The sequence below is a fragment of the Danio rerio genome, chromosome 7 (genome assembly GCF_049306965.1).
Source record: "Danio rerio strain Tuebingen ecotype United States chromosome 7, GRCz12tu, whole genome shotgun sequence".
Lineage (NCBI taxonomy): Eukaryota > Metazoa > Chordata > Actinopteri > Cypriniformes > Danionidae > Danio > Danio rerio.
Window position 1 is genome coordinate 39,061,755 of NC_133182.1, and position 17,650 is coordinate 39,079,404.

At 37.2% G+C, this 17,650-nt stretch overlaps 1 protein-coding gene and 1 long non-coding RNA gene across 15 annotated transcripts in view; one reads left to right on the forward strand and one right to left on the reverse strand.

The window, feature by feature from the left end:
• The window catches only part of phf21aa (PHD finger protein 21Aa), a 40,305-nt gene extending 24,421 nt beyond the window's left edge, over positions 1–15,884 (reverse strand). For 6 of the 12 annotated variants that reach the window (XR_012382406.1, XR_012382403.1, XR_012382402.1 and 3 more), the window contains exons 1-6: positions 15,599–15,884; positions 7,725–7,779; positions 7,080–7,169; positions 6,896–6,928; positions 6,721–6,786; positions 493–642 (exon numbers count right to left, since the gene is read on the reverse strand). Coding sequence is in view for 4 of the 12 variants with exons in the window: in XM_009303359.5 (XP_009301634.1) it covers positions 493–642; positions 6,721–6,786; positions 6,896–6,928; positions 7,080–7,169; positions 7,725–7,754 (369 nt within the window). In the remaining 8 variants the exon portion in view is untranslated. The remainder of the gene's footprint in view (positions 1–492; positions 643–6,720; positions 6,787–6,895; positions 6,929–7,079; positions 7,170–7,724; positions 7,780–15,598) is intronic. The other 6 variants (XR_012382407.1, XR_012382405.1, XR_012382404.1 and 3 more) reach the window with 2 other exon arrangements.
• A 579-nt stretch (positions 15,885–16,463) lies between these two features.
• Positions 16,464–17,650, forward strand: part of LOC141375414 (uncharacterized) — a 34,671-nt gene continuing 33,484 nt past the window's right edge. Inside the window, exons 1-2 of one of the 3 annotated variants that reach the window (XR_012383427.1) lie at positions 16,464–16,846; positions 17,075–17,192. This is a non-coding gene — a long non-coding RNA (uncharacterized lncRNA). Of the gene's footprint in view, positions 16,950–17,074; positions 17,193–17,650 lie in introns of all 3 variants that reach the window. The other 2 variants (XR_012383429.1, XR_012383428.1) reach the window with 2 other exon arrangements.

Consider the following 17,650-nt stretch of genomic DNA (forward strand, 5'->3'; position numbering starts at 1 on the left):
TATATTATTTGCTAATTAAATACCACCTAATGCGACTTTTAACTCTGTGTTTTATGATTTAAAAGACTCAAAAACTTACATACAGCAACTTTAAAAAGCAGAATTACTCTGTGGGCCTAGTGAGGGCTTACTGTAGGCTAGGTGTGAGCTGCCCACATGAGGCAGCATTAAGGGGCCAACGTTTTGCCAGTAAGCTGCATTGGCAGCCTGCTGGGCACTCTTGTGCTAGCCTTAAGTGGGCCCATTAAGAAGCAGCACAGGCTTGTTCGCAGGAAGTCTAATTGTATAAAAAAACGCAACCAATACATTATTAAAAATTTCTCTATATTTTATAAACTTCTAAACAGACCTTTATTGTATTTGTGGGCACTTTTTGTCATTTTGGAGTTGATGGCTCGGCTTGGCATTCCTTTTGTGTTCGCAGACAGAACTCAGTGTACCCCATTGTACTCGATGCACTCAAGTATTGTTTGCTGTGTGCTGCGTGTGTACCTGTGGAGTGGTGAGGCTAGCAGCAGGCAGAGGCGTCTGTGTCTGCGTGATGAGCAAAGTAGACGTTTGCCCATCGGCTTGTAGCGTCTGCAGCTTCATATCTTCCTGTTTCACCAGTAGATCTCTCCTTAACTGCTCCACCACCTTTTTCTGAGGGAGAAAGAGAGAACAAGCGCCTGTTCATTTTTTTTGTGTGTTCTGTCACTCGTACCTGCAATGAAGTCTCTCTCACTCACACCCTCTCTTTCTGCCTGCTGTTGATAAGAGAGTTTGTGATGTTGGATTTTGGCCCATTTGAGCTGACAGCAAGTGGGAACATGGAGTCCCTACAGCTGAACATCACTCTCTCTTTGTCTCGGTCTCTCTCAGGCAGGAGGCCAACAGTATTCTGCCTTCACAAACATCTTAAAAGTGGTTAAGGAAACTGAATTATGGCGTAACAGGAACATTTTGCAGTACAATATTAGCATTACCATAAATTGTGACTGAATTATGTTTAGTAAACAGCTGAAAGGAATGCCTTTGCTTCAAATTAGCCTTTCTTTGTATGAAAAAGTTACTTCAACATTGATTGATTTCTTGTGTTCTGCCTAAGAAAATGCAGCATGTTAGGAAATGTTTAAACTTCAATGTTTTGGATACACTCTCACTTTAAGTCTAACTGACAGATTTAAGAGTGTTTGTGAACATCATTCATTATGATACTAAGACATCATTTAATTTAGTGCTAGTGGCAAGGAAATCTACCTTTAAATGCTGAATTTTCATATGTTTAAATTAGAGATGCTCATAATAACCGATTAACTGTTAACCGAAAGGGTGCGTTTTTTAACCGATTAATGGTATCAGTTACATGAATAAAAAATATTATTTGATATATTTTTATAAGGGGCCGATCACAGCGAATGCGCATGAGAGGCGCATCTTTTGAACGGTTTATTAATGGCCGCGAGCGTTTGTGCGCTGTTTATGTGCCATGATGCTCGCATTGCGTTTTTGCTGTTACATGCTGTGCGCTCGCAGATAAAATAAAGTAAACTCAGAGCAGAAAAAAGCATGTTACATCAGTTGCGTCTATTACATTCTTTAATCAAATCTATTCAGGGGTGGTATTTTCACTGAGGTGACAGCAGTGTTTGTGTTGTCAAGATGACTACAAAGAACTTAAAAAGATGGAGGAGAGACTTGTGGTCATTGTTTCAAGTTATCCAGAGCTGTATTACTTTAAAAATCTTGAGTATCCAAATATTATCGAATGTTACAATTATAACAACAGCAGCACTCGCACACAATGTGTAGCTGATTCAGGAGCCGATCACAAACTGAACGAGCTTTTCTGTTCTAAAAACACGAGGGGCATCACACTGCCTTTTTTGCAGACACGAAAAATGAAGCGGCGTGTGCTTTTTATGTAACTAGGCAATGACTGAAACATCTGGCTACTGTGCCAGAGTGTTGCTGTTAATATAGTAATAATTTTAAATTTTCCAGCTTATTAAACATGTTGATATAAAACATCATATGTAAACAACGTATGCTATTATAGTAGCCTATTTTTACAAAAAGTCAACATATGCGCCTTGACATTGCCTTTCATCCCACGCAGCGTGCACATGAACCGCATGTGAAAAAGGAAATAAAGCTAAAAAGTTAAACCAGATGCTCAAGATATAATCTTTAAACTAATGACACATGTATAAAATGTTAACAGAGGTTTGTGATATGATAATAACAGCGGAGCAATAATTAAATGCATATTTTCTGTGAAGCGATCAATTTAAGGTAGCCTGGTATTTTTATTTGACAGAAAAAAAAATAAAATTGGACAAACAGCCTATGCTGGTTCTTAAAAAGAATTCCTTCAGTGTTTTTGCTTTGTAATCTAAATTTGCTATTTAAGCGAAAAATATCTAGGGCAGGACTATTTGTTTTATTCTTTTTATTTAGTTTATTCTTTTTTTTTATGCTGTTGGAAACACTGCAGGTGCTTGAAGATGTTCTGTTCTGTATGCTGTTGTTTGCATGTTCAAATAAATCAGTATTTTACACGCAATATTTAATGTGTCAGACACAAAATACACACGTCAATTTTTTTATTAAATAATAATTTAATAGTAATCTGACCATTTAACCGTTAATATTTGGCAGTTGTCGGTTGACAAAATTAATCGAAATGAGCATCCCTAGTTAAAATGTATTCATTCATTCATTCATTTTCTTTTCAGGTTAGACCCTTTATTAATCTGGGTACACCACAGCGGAATGAACCGCCAACTTATTTTTTTACGCAGCGGAAGCTCTTCCAGCTGCAACCCATCACTGGAAAAGTTTAAGTTTATGGTATGATCAAATTATCATTTATATATTTAATTTTAAATGAGCTCACATCAAATAATAACTAAATCGTTACCCCTTAGAGCAGAGATTACCAAACTTGTCCCTGGAGATCCGGTGTCCTGCAGATTTTAGCTCCAGCCCTAATCAAACACACCTGAACAAGCTAATCAAAGTCTTACTAGGTATACTTGAAACACCCAGGCAGGTGTGTTGAGGCAAGTTGGCGCTAAACCCTTTAGGGCACCGACCTCCAGGAACGAGATTGCTTTAGAGGAACATGCTGAACTCTACATTTATATAATAAACTCTTATTGAAAAATCAAAACAGAAGTACTTTAGTTATGTCGGTCTAGTGGATGATTCAATCAAGTAACAATCATCATACATCATGAAATGGAAATCGTATGAAAAGAAGTACCAAAAACAAACAATCCAGTTAAAAATAAATGCATACTTACAGAGAACTGCTATAACTGTAAAACAAAAGCTATCGAGAAAACAGAATAACTCGTATGATCATTCCTCACATTCTTTGCAATGCATTCGAATCGGTTTACTCTTTAATAGAGTTCAGCCTCAAAAAACAAAAAAACTTGTACAGACACACACAGACACACATGAGCACGTTTACACAAAGCAACACCAACATAATATGGATCCCTCATCATGAAGAGAAAACTGAAGAATGGGGAAATCAAAAGTTTGAGAGCGCCTGGCTTCACTCAATGCAGGCTACAAATGTGCATTACAGCTTGTTTGTGTTCAGCTGAGTATGTGTTGATTCTGTAACCAGTGAAGAGCGAGTGACAGTTACATTAATGAATACTGAACACAACCCCCAAGCACAGTCCTCGCACTGATTACAGCTTTAACAGGCTCCATCCACCATCTGTTAGACTCACACACTCCTAGATCTGGGAGAATTCCACCGGACACCGAATGTGTGCGAGCGTGGAAAGCAGCGCACTTTATTAAATAGAGCTGCAGGCTGGTACATTTCAGTCGCTATGATTATAGAGCTGACCTTGTGTTTCTCTTATTCCTTTTTCTCTGCAGAACGACAGATGATCTCAGGTGTGTTTGTCTTCCGTTGATGGCAGCTGCTCTGTTCTGTTACTTTAAAAAGCTTTGAGACGCTAATTAAAATTCTTCTCCGCTGCAGCGAGACTACAACACAGCTTTTCTCCATCTCCTCCACAGAACTTCAGGTTCTGTGCAGTAAACTCAAGCGAAGGACAGTATGCTACATAATCATCTCCAGACATTTAAGGGATAGTTCACCTGAAAGTGACAAATCCACCATCGTTTTTAATCACTTTTGACATGTTACAATCCAGTTTGAGTTTTTTTTTGGTTCTGTTGAACACAAAGGATAATTTAAAAAATGTTGAAAACCTTTCGCCACTGACTTCCAGAGTTTTTCTTTTTCCTACTATTTATGTCAATAGCTACACTCCAAAAAATGTTTGCTGCTTGTCCAAATTACTTATTTAAAACGAGTTGAAGCAACGCAATTCTGAATATGTTTTAGGGACAACTATATGGTTTTATGTTCAATCCACTTAAATTAGTAAAAAAGATTAAGTCAACTTAATTGATTTGTGTCAGGACATTTTGAATTATTGCCTAAATAAATGCTTAATGGAAACGACAAGATGTACGGCAAGATGAAGAAGTGTTAAAAAAATGCTCCTGAAAAAATGCACTCACTGAGTAGTTTAAACTTTTTATCTGATAAGAAAAATGTGCATAAAGGAAGATTATAAAATAAATTCCAGCATATGCATAAAAAAAAGTTGTTTTAACAGATGTTTATGGCAAAAATGGGCATGATGGGATGGAATTAAAGGTCCGAAAACATTGTAAAACATCCGAAGTGTTGCTTTGGTCATTCTAAAATACCCCAGCCAAAGTATCGTCAACGTGGCTCAGTATTATTACCTCAGAACCCAAAGAGTGTCTCATGCTAGGTCTGGGCAATTAATTGAAAAGTAATCAAAATTGACATTCAGAACCTATAATCGATCAAACTTTTCCAGGTCCATTTTTTTTTCCAAATACTTTGCCTATCACGTGTGGAGTCTGGTCTGTTTATACTTCTGCATTGAACGCATGCGTATGGTCCGGCGCAGCCTTCACAATGTCGCATATCCATCACCGTGGCTGATGCAAACCTCTCAAAATATGTAACAACACGTCGTGTTGACGCCTAGCACAAGCTCTGTGATTGGTCAGCTTAATTGCGGTGACGGGAAAGCAGTGATTCTATTGGATTGAGTGTTAACAAGTGTTGCCAAGGCTGATTTATACTTCTGTGGCCACTTTGCAGCCACATTTGATCTGTGGTCAAGTTGGATGGTGGGCCTATTCTTGAGCCTTACTTTTCACTACACTGACAGCATATTTTCCATTACATTAAAATTATTATTTACATTAAAATATTTGTTTACAGAAGATTTAAAAAATGCACTGTTTAAAATATTATTTACAGGATATTTAAGAGTTATTTTATTTAGAAGAGAAACTGCTTATTTTCAACTTTTAATAGGAAAAACATTTTGTTTCCAAAAGTGCAAGTTATTTATTTTCAAGATTAATTTTTATTTTTAGGAAAAAAAGGTTTGTTTTAGGCAGTGTGTGTTTTATTTTCAGTTGTTCAACGTTGATGTTCAATGACTAGATTTATAGTAGATATAGTATAGTAGATAGTGTGTGTTTGCTTAAATTATTTTAAAATCAAGTAACGCACCCTTCATTCAGAAATCTCAATTTTTTTTTTTCATATTTACTGTACAAAACCTGCCCGTGAACAATAAGGGCAAAAAAATAAAAAAATAAAATAATCGTTCATTATTCGTAATTGAGTTAAAATGTTCAATTAATTAATTAAAGAAAGTTTCTAGTATATCTAGTAAGAGCTTAGGTGCATCCCAAATCGCATACTTATGTACTATTCTACGCCATCTTGTAGTGCCTTCACACTAAAAACTCTCAAAAGATTAAGTGCACTTTAAATACCCGGATGATGCACTTATTCAACCGTTAAAATAAAGTGTGGAATGATGGACACTCAACGGCCGCTACTTTGCTCACGTAGCGGAAGGGGCAGAGCTTTCGGGCACTGATGTTGGATTTATTTTGGATTGAAAAAGCAAAATTCTCCTACGAGAGAGATTATATCACCTCCCGATGGTGACTGCAGTTATACCCATGACAGGTATTATTTGGTGGTTTTCACAAATTTGGCAACTTCCAAATGTCATTGTGGAAACGGTTTGATTTTCTGCTTAGTAAAAAACGTTATTGTTTCATTTGGGATGACACTACAAACATATATTATGCTGTTGAGTGTGTAAGTGCATAGGGTGCCGTTTGGGATGCAGTACTTGATTAGCTAGTACAGGTGTGTTTGATTAGGGTCTGGACCGACCATCCAGGACCAAGTGTGGACACCCCTGGGTTACAGGTTTCCATCATTCTTCAAATACTTGTGTGTTCAACAGAACAACAAAACTCAAACTGGTTTGGAACCAGTCAAGGGTGAGTAAATAATGACAGAACTTTCTTTTTTTGGCGAACTGAACTATCCCTTCAACCATTAAAAGAAATGCCAAAGAAAAAGGCGGGAAAATCGATTTGTGCGTGTGTGTGTGTGTTGGCAAATAGTTCATTTGGCAACACAAAAGCACAAATCGCACCACAAATGTTCAGCACAATACAACACAAAACAATGCCATGATGTAACACAGGTCTCATAACCCAACAAGATCACCTCGTGTTCTCGGGACACACATTTTAGACCTGAGGTAACTGAACTGATCAAGACACACGTGTATGCTCATAGAGAACACTGATATGGCAGCAGGTGTTCTCTCAGAGAGCCGCTCTCACCTGCCGCTCACTCAGCGCTGTGATCTTGGCCTGCAGGTCACGGAGCTGCAGCTTCAGATCTGCATTCTGTACAAAGAACACACACACTCCTCCCTGATACACTAGTCCAGCGGCCCGTATATATGAGAGCGTATCGATCAAACAGTAACAGAAATGTTCAGTGAGGGAGACGCACCTGTGGATCTTGCTTCATTTGGCTCACGAGTTTCTGCAAGAAAGGGAGAGGGAGAGAAAGTTTTAGCAATCTCAGGAGTGGGGAACACGTGCCGATGCAGTGACCTCTGGAGGAAGACAAGGGTACTGCAGGCGAAACACACTCCATCCAAATGCTGTACTACTGAGAGGGCATTTGTGGATACCTGATGGATCTGGATTTCCACTTTGAGTGCTTCCTGTAAATTTTGCAGTTCCATCATCGATCTCTTCTTCCCAAAACCCAACACAGCTGCCTGGCGAATAAGAGCATATTATGTCATTAACTGAGATGTTATTGAATGACTACACATTTTATATATATTTATATATATATATATAAAGTAGTGCTTTTGTGGTCTGCTAGTGTGCATGACTGTGCCATGACAGATCTGTTGGTGTGCTTGAGCGAGTGTGCCTAAATCTGCTCAGTGTGAGTTGGATATATCTGTGTGTACTGATTCAATCAGAACTACTCTCATCAAATCCTGCCTGAACACCACGGATCAAACTGAACAGCACTCTTTTGCACATACCCAATCCTGCTCTTTTTCACTCTGTCATTGGTCTTTGGGGGAAATGATGCTGATGCATGCATTAACCGTTTCCCTCTCTGTCAGCTTCTAACAGCGTGTTGTAAAGTAACCTCTTGAGAACTGTGTAGCTATGCTGCTGTTTTGTGTAATTGCAGTGGGTGTAGTTTAGAATCATGTTTAAATTAATTAGCTACCCTGTGAAACACTATGAAACTGCCCAGCATAGTTGTGTTAGAAATTGTGCACCCCCTTTTGTGACAATGGATTATTCTATACCTTCCCAACGTCTGCCGTCTTGAACACCATCCAACTGGCAGAGTGGGGGGTGGAGCTGGAACAGACAAGAGAGGATGGTAAAGAGCACACGCATTTACACACAGCAGCGCTCCGGAGAATGACAAATCTACGCTGGAAGAATATTGAAGAAAAGATGTCAGAATGAATCTTTAAAGTGGAAGCTCTGAGGACAAAGATTTGGGCAGCATGCAAAAACTGCTAATTTAATTTCACATTGAGAGAACACAGAAATTGGAGGATTACTAGAGGAAAAGTAGAAAGCAGTTTGTCTGTATTTGTTTAAGTTTAATACTTAAAAGAACAGTTCTCCCCAGATATGAAAAATCCTCCTTTTGCACACCCTTGTCATGATGTTCAAATTCTGTGGCACAATAGATGCATTTTGAAGATCACTTGGCAAACATCATCACCCCACTGATTTTTATTGATCAGACAGATTTTCTTCAAAACATGTTCTACAGAATACAAATAAAAAGACTAAATCTTCATTTTGGAGTGAGTTAGCACTTTCGGGAATCCAATTTTTCAGAGTAGTAAAACAACAAACTCCCTGTTTCCTTTAAACAGCCATATACCTACAACATACTAGCATAATGTCCGGAAATCAGTCATGCCATTCATTAATATGTTATTCCATAAGCAGCAGTCATCACGTCATCTCAGCTACATTTCTTCCTGCAATCTAGCCTATTGCATTGTAGCATATGTGAACACAAGCGGCAGTACATGCACTAGAAACATTCATCCTTGTCCAAGATATAAGTGATACAATTTTCTTTGTACTTTGAGAGTTATAGAATACATTTATAAATAGATGCAATTATCTTTGAACCCCCTCAAACAAGCACTTGTAACCATGGGTATCTATACCTTTTCCAATTACGAAACAACAGCTAGGTATAGGCCAATTTAATGTGGTTATGTCATTGGCCCATGAACATTTCCTGCTTGTTATCAAACTATTTCATAACAATAATAAGAGGTAATTCAGTCATAACTTAATGTTGAAACAGCTGTCATAACATTATTTATCAATATGTGGCTCCTTTTGGATTTTCGGAAGCTATAGAACAGAGATGGCCAAACTAGGGCCTGTGGGATAAAGTTGGCTCATGGTAACCTTTGATTTGGCCCGCCAACTAATCAGATGGGAAAAAATGATGGGGAAGAATGGGGCGAATCCCTCAAACATTTTTTTTTTTAATCTCTAGTTTAACATAACCTTATGCTTATTTCTTTAATTGGTGAGCTACAAAACAAGCAAAACTGAAATTAAATGTTTCAATTAAATGCATTTATCAGATTTTAAAGGGTCATGAAACCCTAAAACACATTGTTTTCAATGTTTGCATATATACATGTCTGTAACGTTGCTAAAAGTCCTATTAGGACACATATATTCCACTACTGAATAAAAAAAATCTAAAATTATAAAAGAAGTACATCATAAAATATAACAATGTATTAAAAGTGTTTTAATAATATTAAAGTATATTTCTTTTTTCATATTTTTAAATATTATTAAAGTAGAAAGTTACCGAGGCAACCTTAATGTAATACAGTTTGGTATATTTAGCGTCGGCCCACTGCCCTCGAAAAGTTTGGTTTTTGGCCCTTCATAAGAAAAAGTTTGGACACTCTTCTATAGAAATTAAAAAATATAAAAGTAAATGCGTTGGAATCATTGTTTTCATTTACATCCCTCAAAATCAAAATTTGTTATTGATTCTGAAATTTGTGACACAATTCTATATGCAGAACTTTCACATAAGTGTAAAAACCAAAGTGTACATTTAGCTTAAAGTCAGTTCAATTAGTTCCCGTATTCATGATGCCCCCTGTCAGCTATACAGCACTTTTAATGGGACAGTTCACCAAAAAAAAAAAATCAATTTACTTACAACTATTTTCTTTTTACTTACGATACTCACCCTCAAGCAGGTGAGTAAGAGTTTCTTTCTTATGTTGAACATTAAAGATATATCGAAAGCTAAAAACTTTTTACTATTGACCTCCATAGTCAGTTTCCTGCTTGTTATCATTAACTGTATCAATTTTTTATAATTAAATAACAAGAGGCAATTCAGGCATAACTTAATGTTAAAACAGCTATCATAACATTATTTATCAAAATAAGCGACCTCCATAGTTTCCTGCTTGTTATCATTAATTGTATTAACTTGTTATTAGGCGACGCGGTGGCGCAGAAGGTATTACTGTCGACTCACAGCAAAAAGGTCACTGGTTCGAGCCTCGGCTGGGTCAGTTGGGGTTTCTTTGTGGAGTTTGCATGTTCTCCCCGTGTTCGTGTGGGTTTCCTCCGGGTGCTCCAGTTTCCCCCACAGTACAAAGACATGTGGTACAGGTGTTTTGGGTAGGCTAAATTGTCAAAACATTATCATAACATAACAGCTATCATAACATTATTTACCAATATGTGGCTCTTTTTGAATTCTGAGAAGCTATAGAAATTAAAACTGCAAAACAGGAAATACGTTGGAACCATTGTTTTTGTTTGCATCCCTCAAAAAGGTTTGAAACAAATAAAGAGTGAGTTAACACTACGACTTTCTTTAAATGATATTCTTTTGTGTTCAACAGAAGAATGAATCTCCTAAAAGTTTAAAAGGGTGAGTAAATGATGACAGCATGTTTATTTTAGGTGATCTGTCCCTTTAACTTCTTCCTTTAATAGAAAAAGTTCAAAATATACTTTACCGCAAATGAGTAGAATCATTAAATTTTCTCAAAACACATTAAAAGAGTTTTTTTTTTTAACAAATGTGCTCTGCCATGGTGAGAGTTGCAATACCTCCATCAAAAGTTGCAAGGCAGCACTAAAGCCACCAAATTGAGTGTTATGATGTTCACTATTTATACACGTACAAAAGAACTGTCTCTGCTTCATTCCGTCTTTGCTGCCAGTGCAAATTTACTTACTTCCTGCCTTCTCTAGTTTCTGTAAGCTGTTATTTTTTTGTTCTCGGTACTTGTGTCTCAGAGAATCGGTCTCTGTCTCTGCCACAGATCATCACTCTCTTCTCATCCGAATGAAAGCAGAGACTACCAGATGGGCACTCCACACACTAAGAGCTTCTCACTCATCTTCAGAGTGGCATCCTCTATCTGTAGTTGCACCAGTCACTGATGTATCCGCCTCGGGACAATATTTAAGCAAAGAAAGATTTTTAAATGATATATACAATGGATCACATGAACCTTGCTGAAAGTAGTTACAATTTGTCCCATTAAGGACGCTGCATTATATGAGTGTCCATTTTTGTGGAGAAAAAGAGGGCATTTTCTAGGGCCTCTGTATTCAGTAAGGGCAAACAGCCAAATTGTTCATAACACACACACACACACACACACACATGCGCACGCTACACCTGTCTGATCAGACTGGCACACCATACACTCACCTGTTGGCTCAATAAACCTGTTAAAGCACTAGAACTACTCTTTAAATTAATATAAAGGACCAAACACCCATTCTCAATCTAAACTTACACTCAAACACAATCAAACCTATTCTTACAAGATCCTTCACACATATGGAATAATTTCATTAGCACATAATTCACTCATATGCAAAACAGTCAACATGTTTCACTGTTTTCATTTTGTGTTTAGCTTGTGTGTGCGTATAATCGTTTATGATGATAAAGGTGAACAGATTGCACAGGCTCGAGGACGACGCTTTATTGAGCTTTATATTATCTCAAGAATAGAGTGCTGCAGGACTGACATATTTGTGTAGGATAAAATCTAAAATAAGTTAGCCCTCGAACATTCCCGGTTTTCCACTGTCTTAAAGGTAGTCAGGTCATTTTAATGGGGTTTTAGAAATAAGGTCTGTGGTTAATACGAGATTAACGTATGTTTGTTTTTTAGTCTATAACATAAAATATATCAGCCGCACCCCTTCTTATGATTTTTTTAAAGCTTTTACTTGTCTTAAATGATGCCATGCCTGACTGACATTGGACAAACGAGGTTGTGTGGGACTTTAAACATCACACTGAACAGGTAAACTATATTTTACTATTTCTCTTTCACAGTTGCGTTATATAGGCATGGGATGATAATCGTTGTCAAGGTATACCGCGGTTTGGAAAAGTCAAGGTTTTAAAACCGCCAACATTTTCTGTAATACCATTCCTAAGGTATATGTAATCCTTTTATTTACATTTTTTTTTCGTTTTGTTTTTAGGACAGCAGTATCTTCAGCAAAAAAATATCCAAAGATGCTGTTTAAATTGTAAAGAAATCTGTTTTTGAAACAAATGAAGACGCTAGAAGTCAAAGACTCATTTAACATGTTGCTGCTCCAAAATATTATAAAAAATGTTTAAAAAAAATAGAATATATTGTTTTTAAAAAAGAAAAAAGTTTTTGTTTTTTACTCAGACATTTAAAAAGAATATATTTAGAGCAGTAATCACAATACCGTGATAGCATGATATTGTTATGCACGGTTATCATATTTTCAGAATCTTTTACCGGCCCATGCCTAGCACTATATTCATTACTACACTCTTGTAAACATGTTATTATTACTATACTCATTACTGCACTCTTGTAAATGTTAAGAGAAAATGTTATTATGTAATTATTATTAATGTATTATTAGCATATTACTGTGGTGTATTTTGTTTATAGATTGACTTAAAAAGTAAATCAGGAAAAGTTGTGTTCATTTGTGAAGATTATTATGAACATCATGAGCCAGTGTTTCCCAACCATATTCCTAAAGGCACATTAACAGTACACATTTTTCAACCTCTTTCTAATCAAACACACCTGAATCAACTTATCAGAATACTAGAAGAAACTCCAAAACTTAAAATGAATGAGTCAGATAAGGGAGACATTCAAAATATGTACTGTTAGTGTGCCTCCAGGAACAGGGTTGGGAAACACTGGCATAAGCATCCTAAACTTTAACAGGTCGCACTTTCTGCAATAATCCTAAAGTGACTTTAACCATCCTATTGAGGTTTTGTGATGATTCTGGGCTGGCTTACAAAAAACACATAATTAATGCAGTACTTTATATCTGGAAATATTATAAAACAAAAGAGTGGGATTGAAAGAGGATGTTTATATATCTCAGGCTGCAAAGAACAGGTTTAGATGCTCATACACACTCACACAGTTTACTGAAGTCTTTGTAACGTTTGCATCACCCTGTCAATAAGTGTATCTGTTTACCAACCAACACTTCAAAGCATCCATCAATTTTACCAGCATCTCAAGCCGGAAACAACATGAAAAAAGGCCGATCTCTTCCCAATATTCTAATATAAGTAATTAAAATGTTTAAGAACTTACATCCAATATTAATAAGAATTGTTGGGCCTTATTTTAGCTCTAAGAGAAAGTGCAATCATTTGCATACTACATTAACCATTTTAATGCAAAGAGCATGAGCATATATTTCACATATGTATACAACTTGTAAGTATCTATGACGTTTAATCTTTAAATGGTTTCCATATCCTGGAGGGAAACGGACATTTGAGAGGCTGGGGGAGGGCAATAAATGTGTGGGCCTAATGTTGAAGAAAAACACTGAAGAAAAGGAGGCCCTGAAACCATTCAGGTCATGTGACTTAGTATAAAAACTCTGGAATCCCCTCACCATCATTATGTGAAAGTAACATGATGGCACCATGCAATGAGGCTAGAAAACAGACTTCAAGGCAAATGCAGATATATTTTACATCTAACTTTCCAAATATGTGCATGTACATGCACATACAGCTATTGAAAACAATTAAGAGACTACTTATATTCTCAGTTTCTTTGGATTTTCGCATAACATTCTTGAGTAAATTATACTTTTGCTTTTATTCCACAATGATCTCGCATTTCATTTGAATTTAAAATACAAATCTTGTCATTTAGAGCATTTGTTTTACTATAAAACAACAATGTTTTCAGACTAGGCATAGGCCGGTATGATAATCCTGGATAAATATAATACGGTTTCACGCTATCATGGTATAGTGATTTCTACTCTAAAATAAGTTCTTTTTGTAACATCTGGGTAAAAACATTGAGTTTTTGTTAGATATAAAGTAAACCGATTAATGTAAAAGCGATTGGTTTTTAAATGTTTGCTAAATTGTGTGCTGAACAGTAGCTTTTGATATGGATGGACCTTCTGGAGATACTGTTGTCCTAAATAAGTAAATACAAGTCTTTTACAAAACTTGAAAAAAAGAACAACTTACATATACCACAGGAACGGTTTAACAGCTTTTACAAACCACGGTAAACCTTAAAACTGGTTATCGTGCCATACCTATTTCCGACATGCAATATTTTACACAACAATACCAACAGCCCTGATGTGTTATTCTGGACGATTGTCATTTTATTCAAAAATAATAATTTGGAAGAAAATTGTGTTCAAAACTTTAAAGAGTAAAACAAATATTAACAATTTACTCAAATTTACAGCTTATAAATCAAGCAAATGTTCAAGTTGCCTCATAGCTGTACATACAGGCGTTAAACACACCTCTTCACCGATGATAAACTACAAAATAAAAGCAATATTAAAGCATAAAACTGCATTGCAAGTCCTAATGTAATGTAAAATGACATTTACTCTTTTTTACACATTAAAAGGCTAAGTTTAAGTGTTTGAATGCATTTTGCTGGATGTATTGGGTGACCCATCATCGCAGGGGGAAAAAAGCAGGTGGAGTGAAGAGGAAGAGAAACAGAAACAGGGAAAAAATGGCTGTACAGTCAACATAGTTGATGATGGAGCACAGCCAGACATGCATAAAACATGAAAAAACTGACGAGAACAGGAGAGAACTGAGTTATTTAATAACTATGCAGCCATTTCGAAGTGAAAATTATTAAAACAGGGTGTGATTTTGATGAGGAGCAACCATACTGTTTGACGGCCATACAGTAACGAGCTAATAACGGAAACACACAAGACACACATACACAAAACACACACACAATGTTGTAAAACGCACTGGGAGAGTAAAAGCTGTTGACGGCCCGGTCGTTAAAGAGGACCAAGCGCCATCTGAAAAGCTTGAGAAAGGTCATCATCATCACCATCATCAGCGTTCCAGCGCATCCACACCGGAAACAGCACCATCACTTTATATACTCACACAATCACACACACACACATCAAACTCTACAACACAAGGCCTACAACTTTCACTCCGCCATATCAGAGAACAGAAACGGAGGAGACTTAATTACAGCGAGCTTTCGTTTGTGCTGATATGTCAAGGCGTGGTGCCGAGAACACGAACTGGGGGAAAATCTTTCATGATCACACGTCTTGTCGCCCTAGCGGCTCTTAACAATAATAGTAGCTCAACACCGCGCGAGCTGCTCGAGCTCAACACATCAAGAGTAGCGATACACACACTTTTATCCCATTTTCGCTCGAGATTTCGCCTCTCGTTCTTGTGAACGTAAACGTAAGCGCAAAGTGCATTTATAATGGCATCCCATCACTGTTTCGCGGCACGCTGGGAAAACTACGGCACGCGCTGGAATCACATTTTCATCCATATTAGCGCAGTTCTGTCAAGCAAGTGTCGTTTTTGGGGTGTTTCGGTGCCATTCGAGGCGTTATTGTGTATCGGCAGTAAGTTATAACGTTTGGTTGACTGCAGCTGCACTCTCTCTCTCCAGCAACTCCTACAATAAAGAGAAATGAACAAAACCCCCCTGCGCTGCCTCTGCGCTTTCACATCCACTCAAATCACTACCATCACAATCACTTAAAGAAGGCGAAAAGAGTTTCGACACACCGTTCCCAAAAGTTCACAAGATGGAGATGAAAAAAAACGAGGGGCACTTACCCTTGTACACACTCCTTCAGCAGTCAAACCCCGATCTTCATACACTTACACACACAGTCACCAATTATTTAAATATATATCTACAAACAGCCGGGCATTTCACCACTAAAACACCATCCCGCGGTCGAATTTACTCGCTTTAGCGCTTTAAAGTTGTGTACTGTGTACCAGGAGGATTCAACGCTTTGTTCGCTTGATTTTTAACCAAAAATACATAAAAAGACAGAAACTGATATACAAAACAAGAACTCTTCTTCCATCCCATTCACCCCCAGCTTGTGCGCTCGGCGTATCACTGCGCGCAGAAGAGAGATAATGGGACAGCAAAACCATGCCGTTTAACGCACAAAATAACTCCTCTAACATGATAGATTATTCGTCAGATTGGGAATTAACTGAATATTGGCGCAAACTAGAACGAAAGAAGTGTTACCGAGCGCGAAAGAACACTTAGAAGAAGAGAACTAGTTTATGTAACGGTGCGGCGAATTTATTTCACTTTGCCTAAGGAACGGTTGTAGTGCGCCCCCATTGCCTAGGGAAAAGCCCCGGATGTAAACTCAGTGAAACTCACGTTGAGCGAAGTTACAATAATGTGCAGCCAGCGTGGGCCTGATATTGTTTAGACAACATAGACTATATATGTTGCATATGCGTTTAATTAAACTATAATACTCGTTAGCATTTATCATTTAGATATTTCTGTAAACAAATTATATCGTCGCGTAAAGCTGTTTATAAAAAGTCCAGTCCACACACCGAAAAACACACAGACATGTTTGAATAAGTAATAAAATATAATGTTTAATGTATAATGTATTTAATATTTCTGGTAATATAACACACTTACAAAGTGTATTTTAATGCATTATTATTTGATTTCAAAATAGTTTACACTCAATTATTCCAATCACTGTGTACTGTGCAGTACTTCTATGTGTACTGCTAATTTGCTCTGTATGGTGTACTATAAATAGAATATCTGAATACACTAATTTACCCCACAATCATTTCTCTGTCTTCATCTGCCAAAAATATGAGCAGTTCCCCGGTGTCACCATTTATGCGAAGTGAACGGTAGGGGGAGACAGAGCGCTGTGTTTGTGAGTGATCGATCCTGCTCTCTCAGCAGCACCGTTTTCTTTTCTAGGCCTTTGCCTCCTAAACTGGTCCACGCTCTCCGTCATCAGCACCACTGAGTCATCGCAGTTCGCTTTGAATTATCACTCTGCATAAAAAGAACAAGAAGTACGAACATCAACATTTTTACATCCATTTTATAATGAAACACAGATCAGAAGAGTGACATCACCGCCGAGACAATGCGAACGACACGCTGAAGTGGTTGAAAGTAATATACAAGATGAGGAATAATATCACTTTGTGGCTAAAAGTGTGAACAAAAAGAGCAAACTAAGCTATTGACGTTCTAATAATGTTTATACATCTGTTATTTCTGTGTGTATTCAATTACAGGATACTTCTCAAATGTTTCTCCGCGTTTTTGTTTTTTTTTTTGGTTTGGAGGCTGGATGGGTTGAGGCTCGCTGTATAGCATCGGTCTTATATAATACAACAAACTTCCTGGAGTGAGGTCAGTGAATGTTGTTTACTATTCTGGGATATGCATACATAGGCTACTGATTCACTGCATTTACCTTACATAGACATTCTTTGAAAATTCTGGGATTAAAGGGAAAATTCACCCAAAAAAGAAAATGTTGGCTTAGCCCAGTGTTTCCCAAAGTGGTGGTTGGGACCCCTCAGGGGGTAGCGAGATAATTGGGGATGGGGAGGGGGGGGGTCGCTTGGTAATTTCCAAAAAATCAAAAGAAATTTGATTAAACTATTAGAAATAGTATTTTTATGCATAACCTACAGAAGATAAAATAGTTACATTAAAAAACAACAGGCATATGTTGTGACCACTGGGGTGATTAGGCTACGTTATATCAAAGACATAGCAATAGTGCCAGAAGCAGCACATTGATTTTATGGCACCAAGTTAAACTTTTACAGCACTCACCTCCATGAAAATAAATACAGGCCACA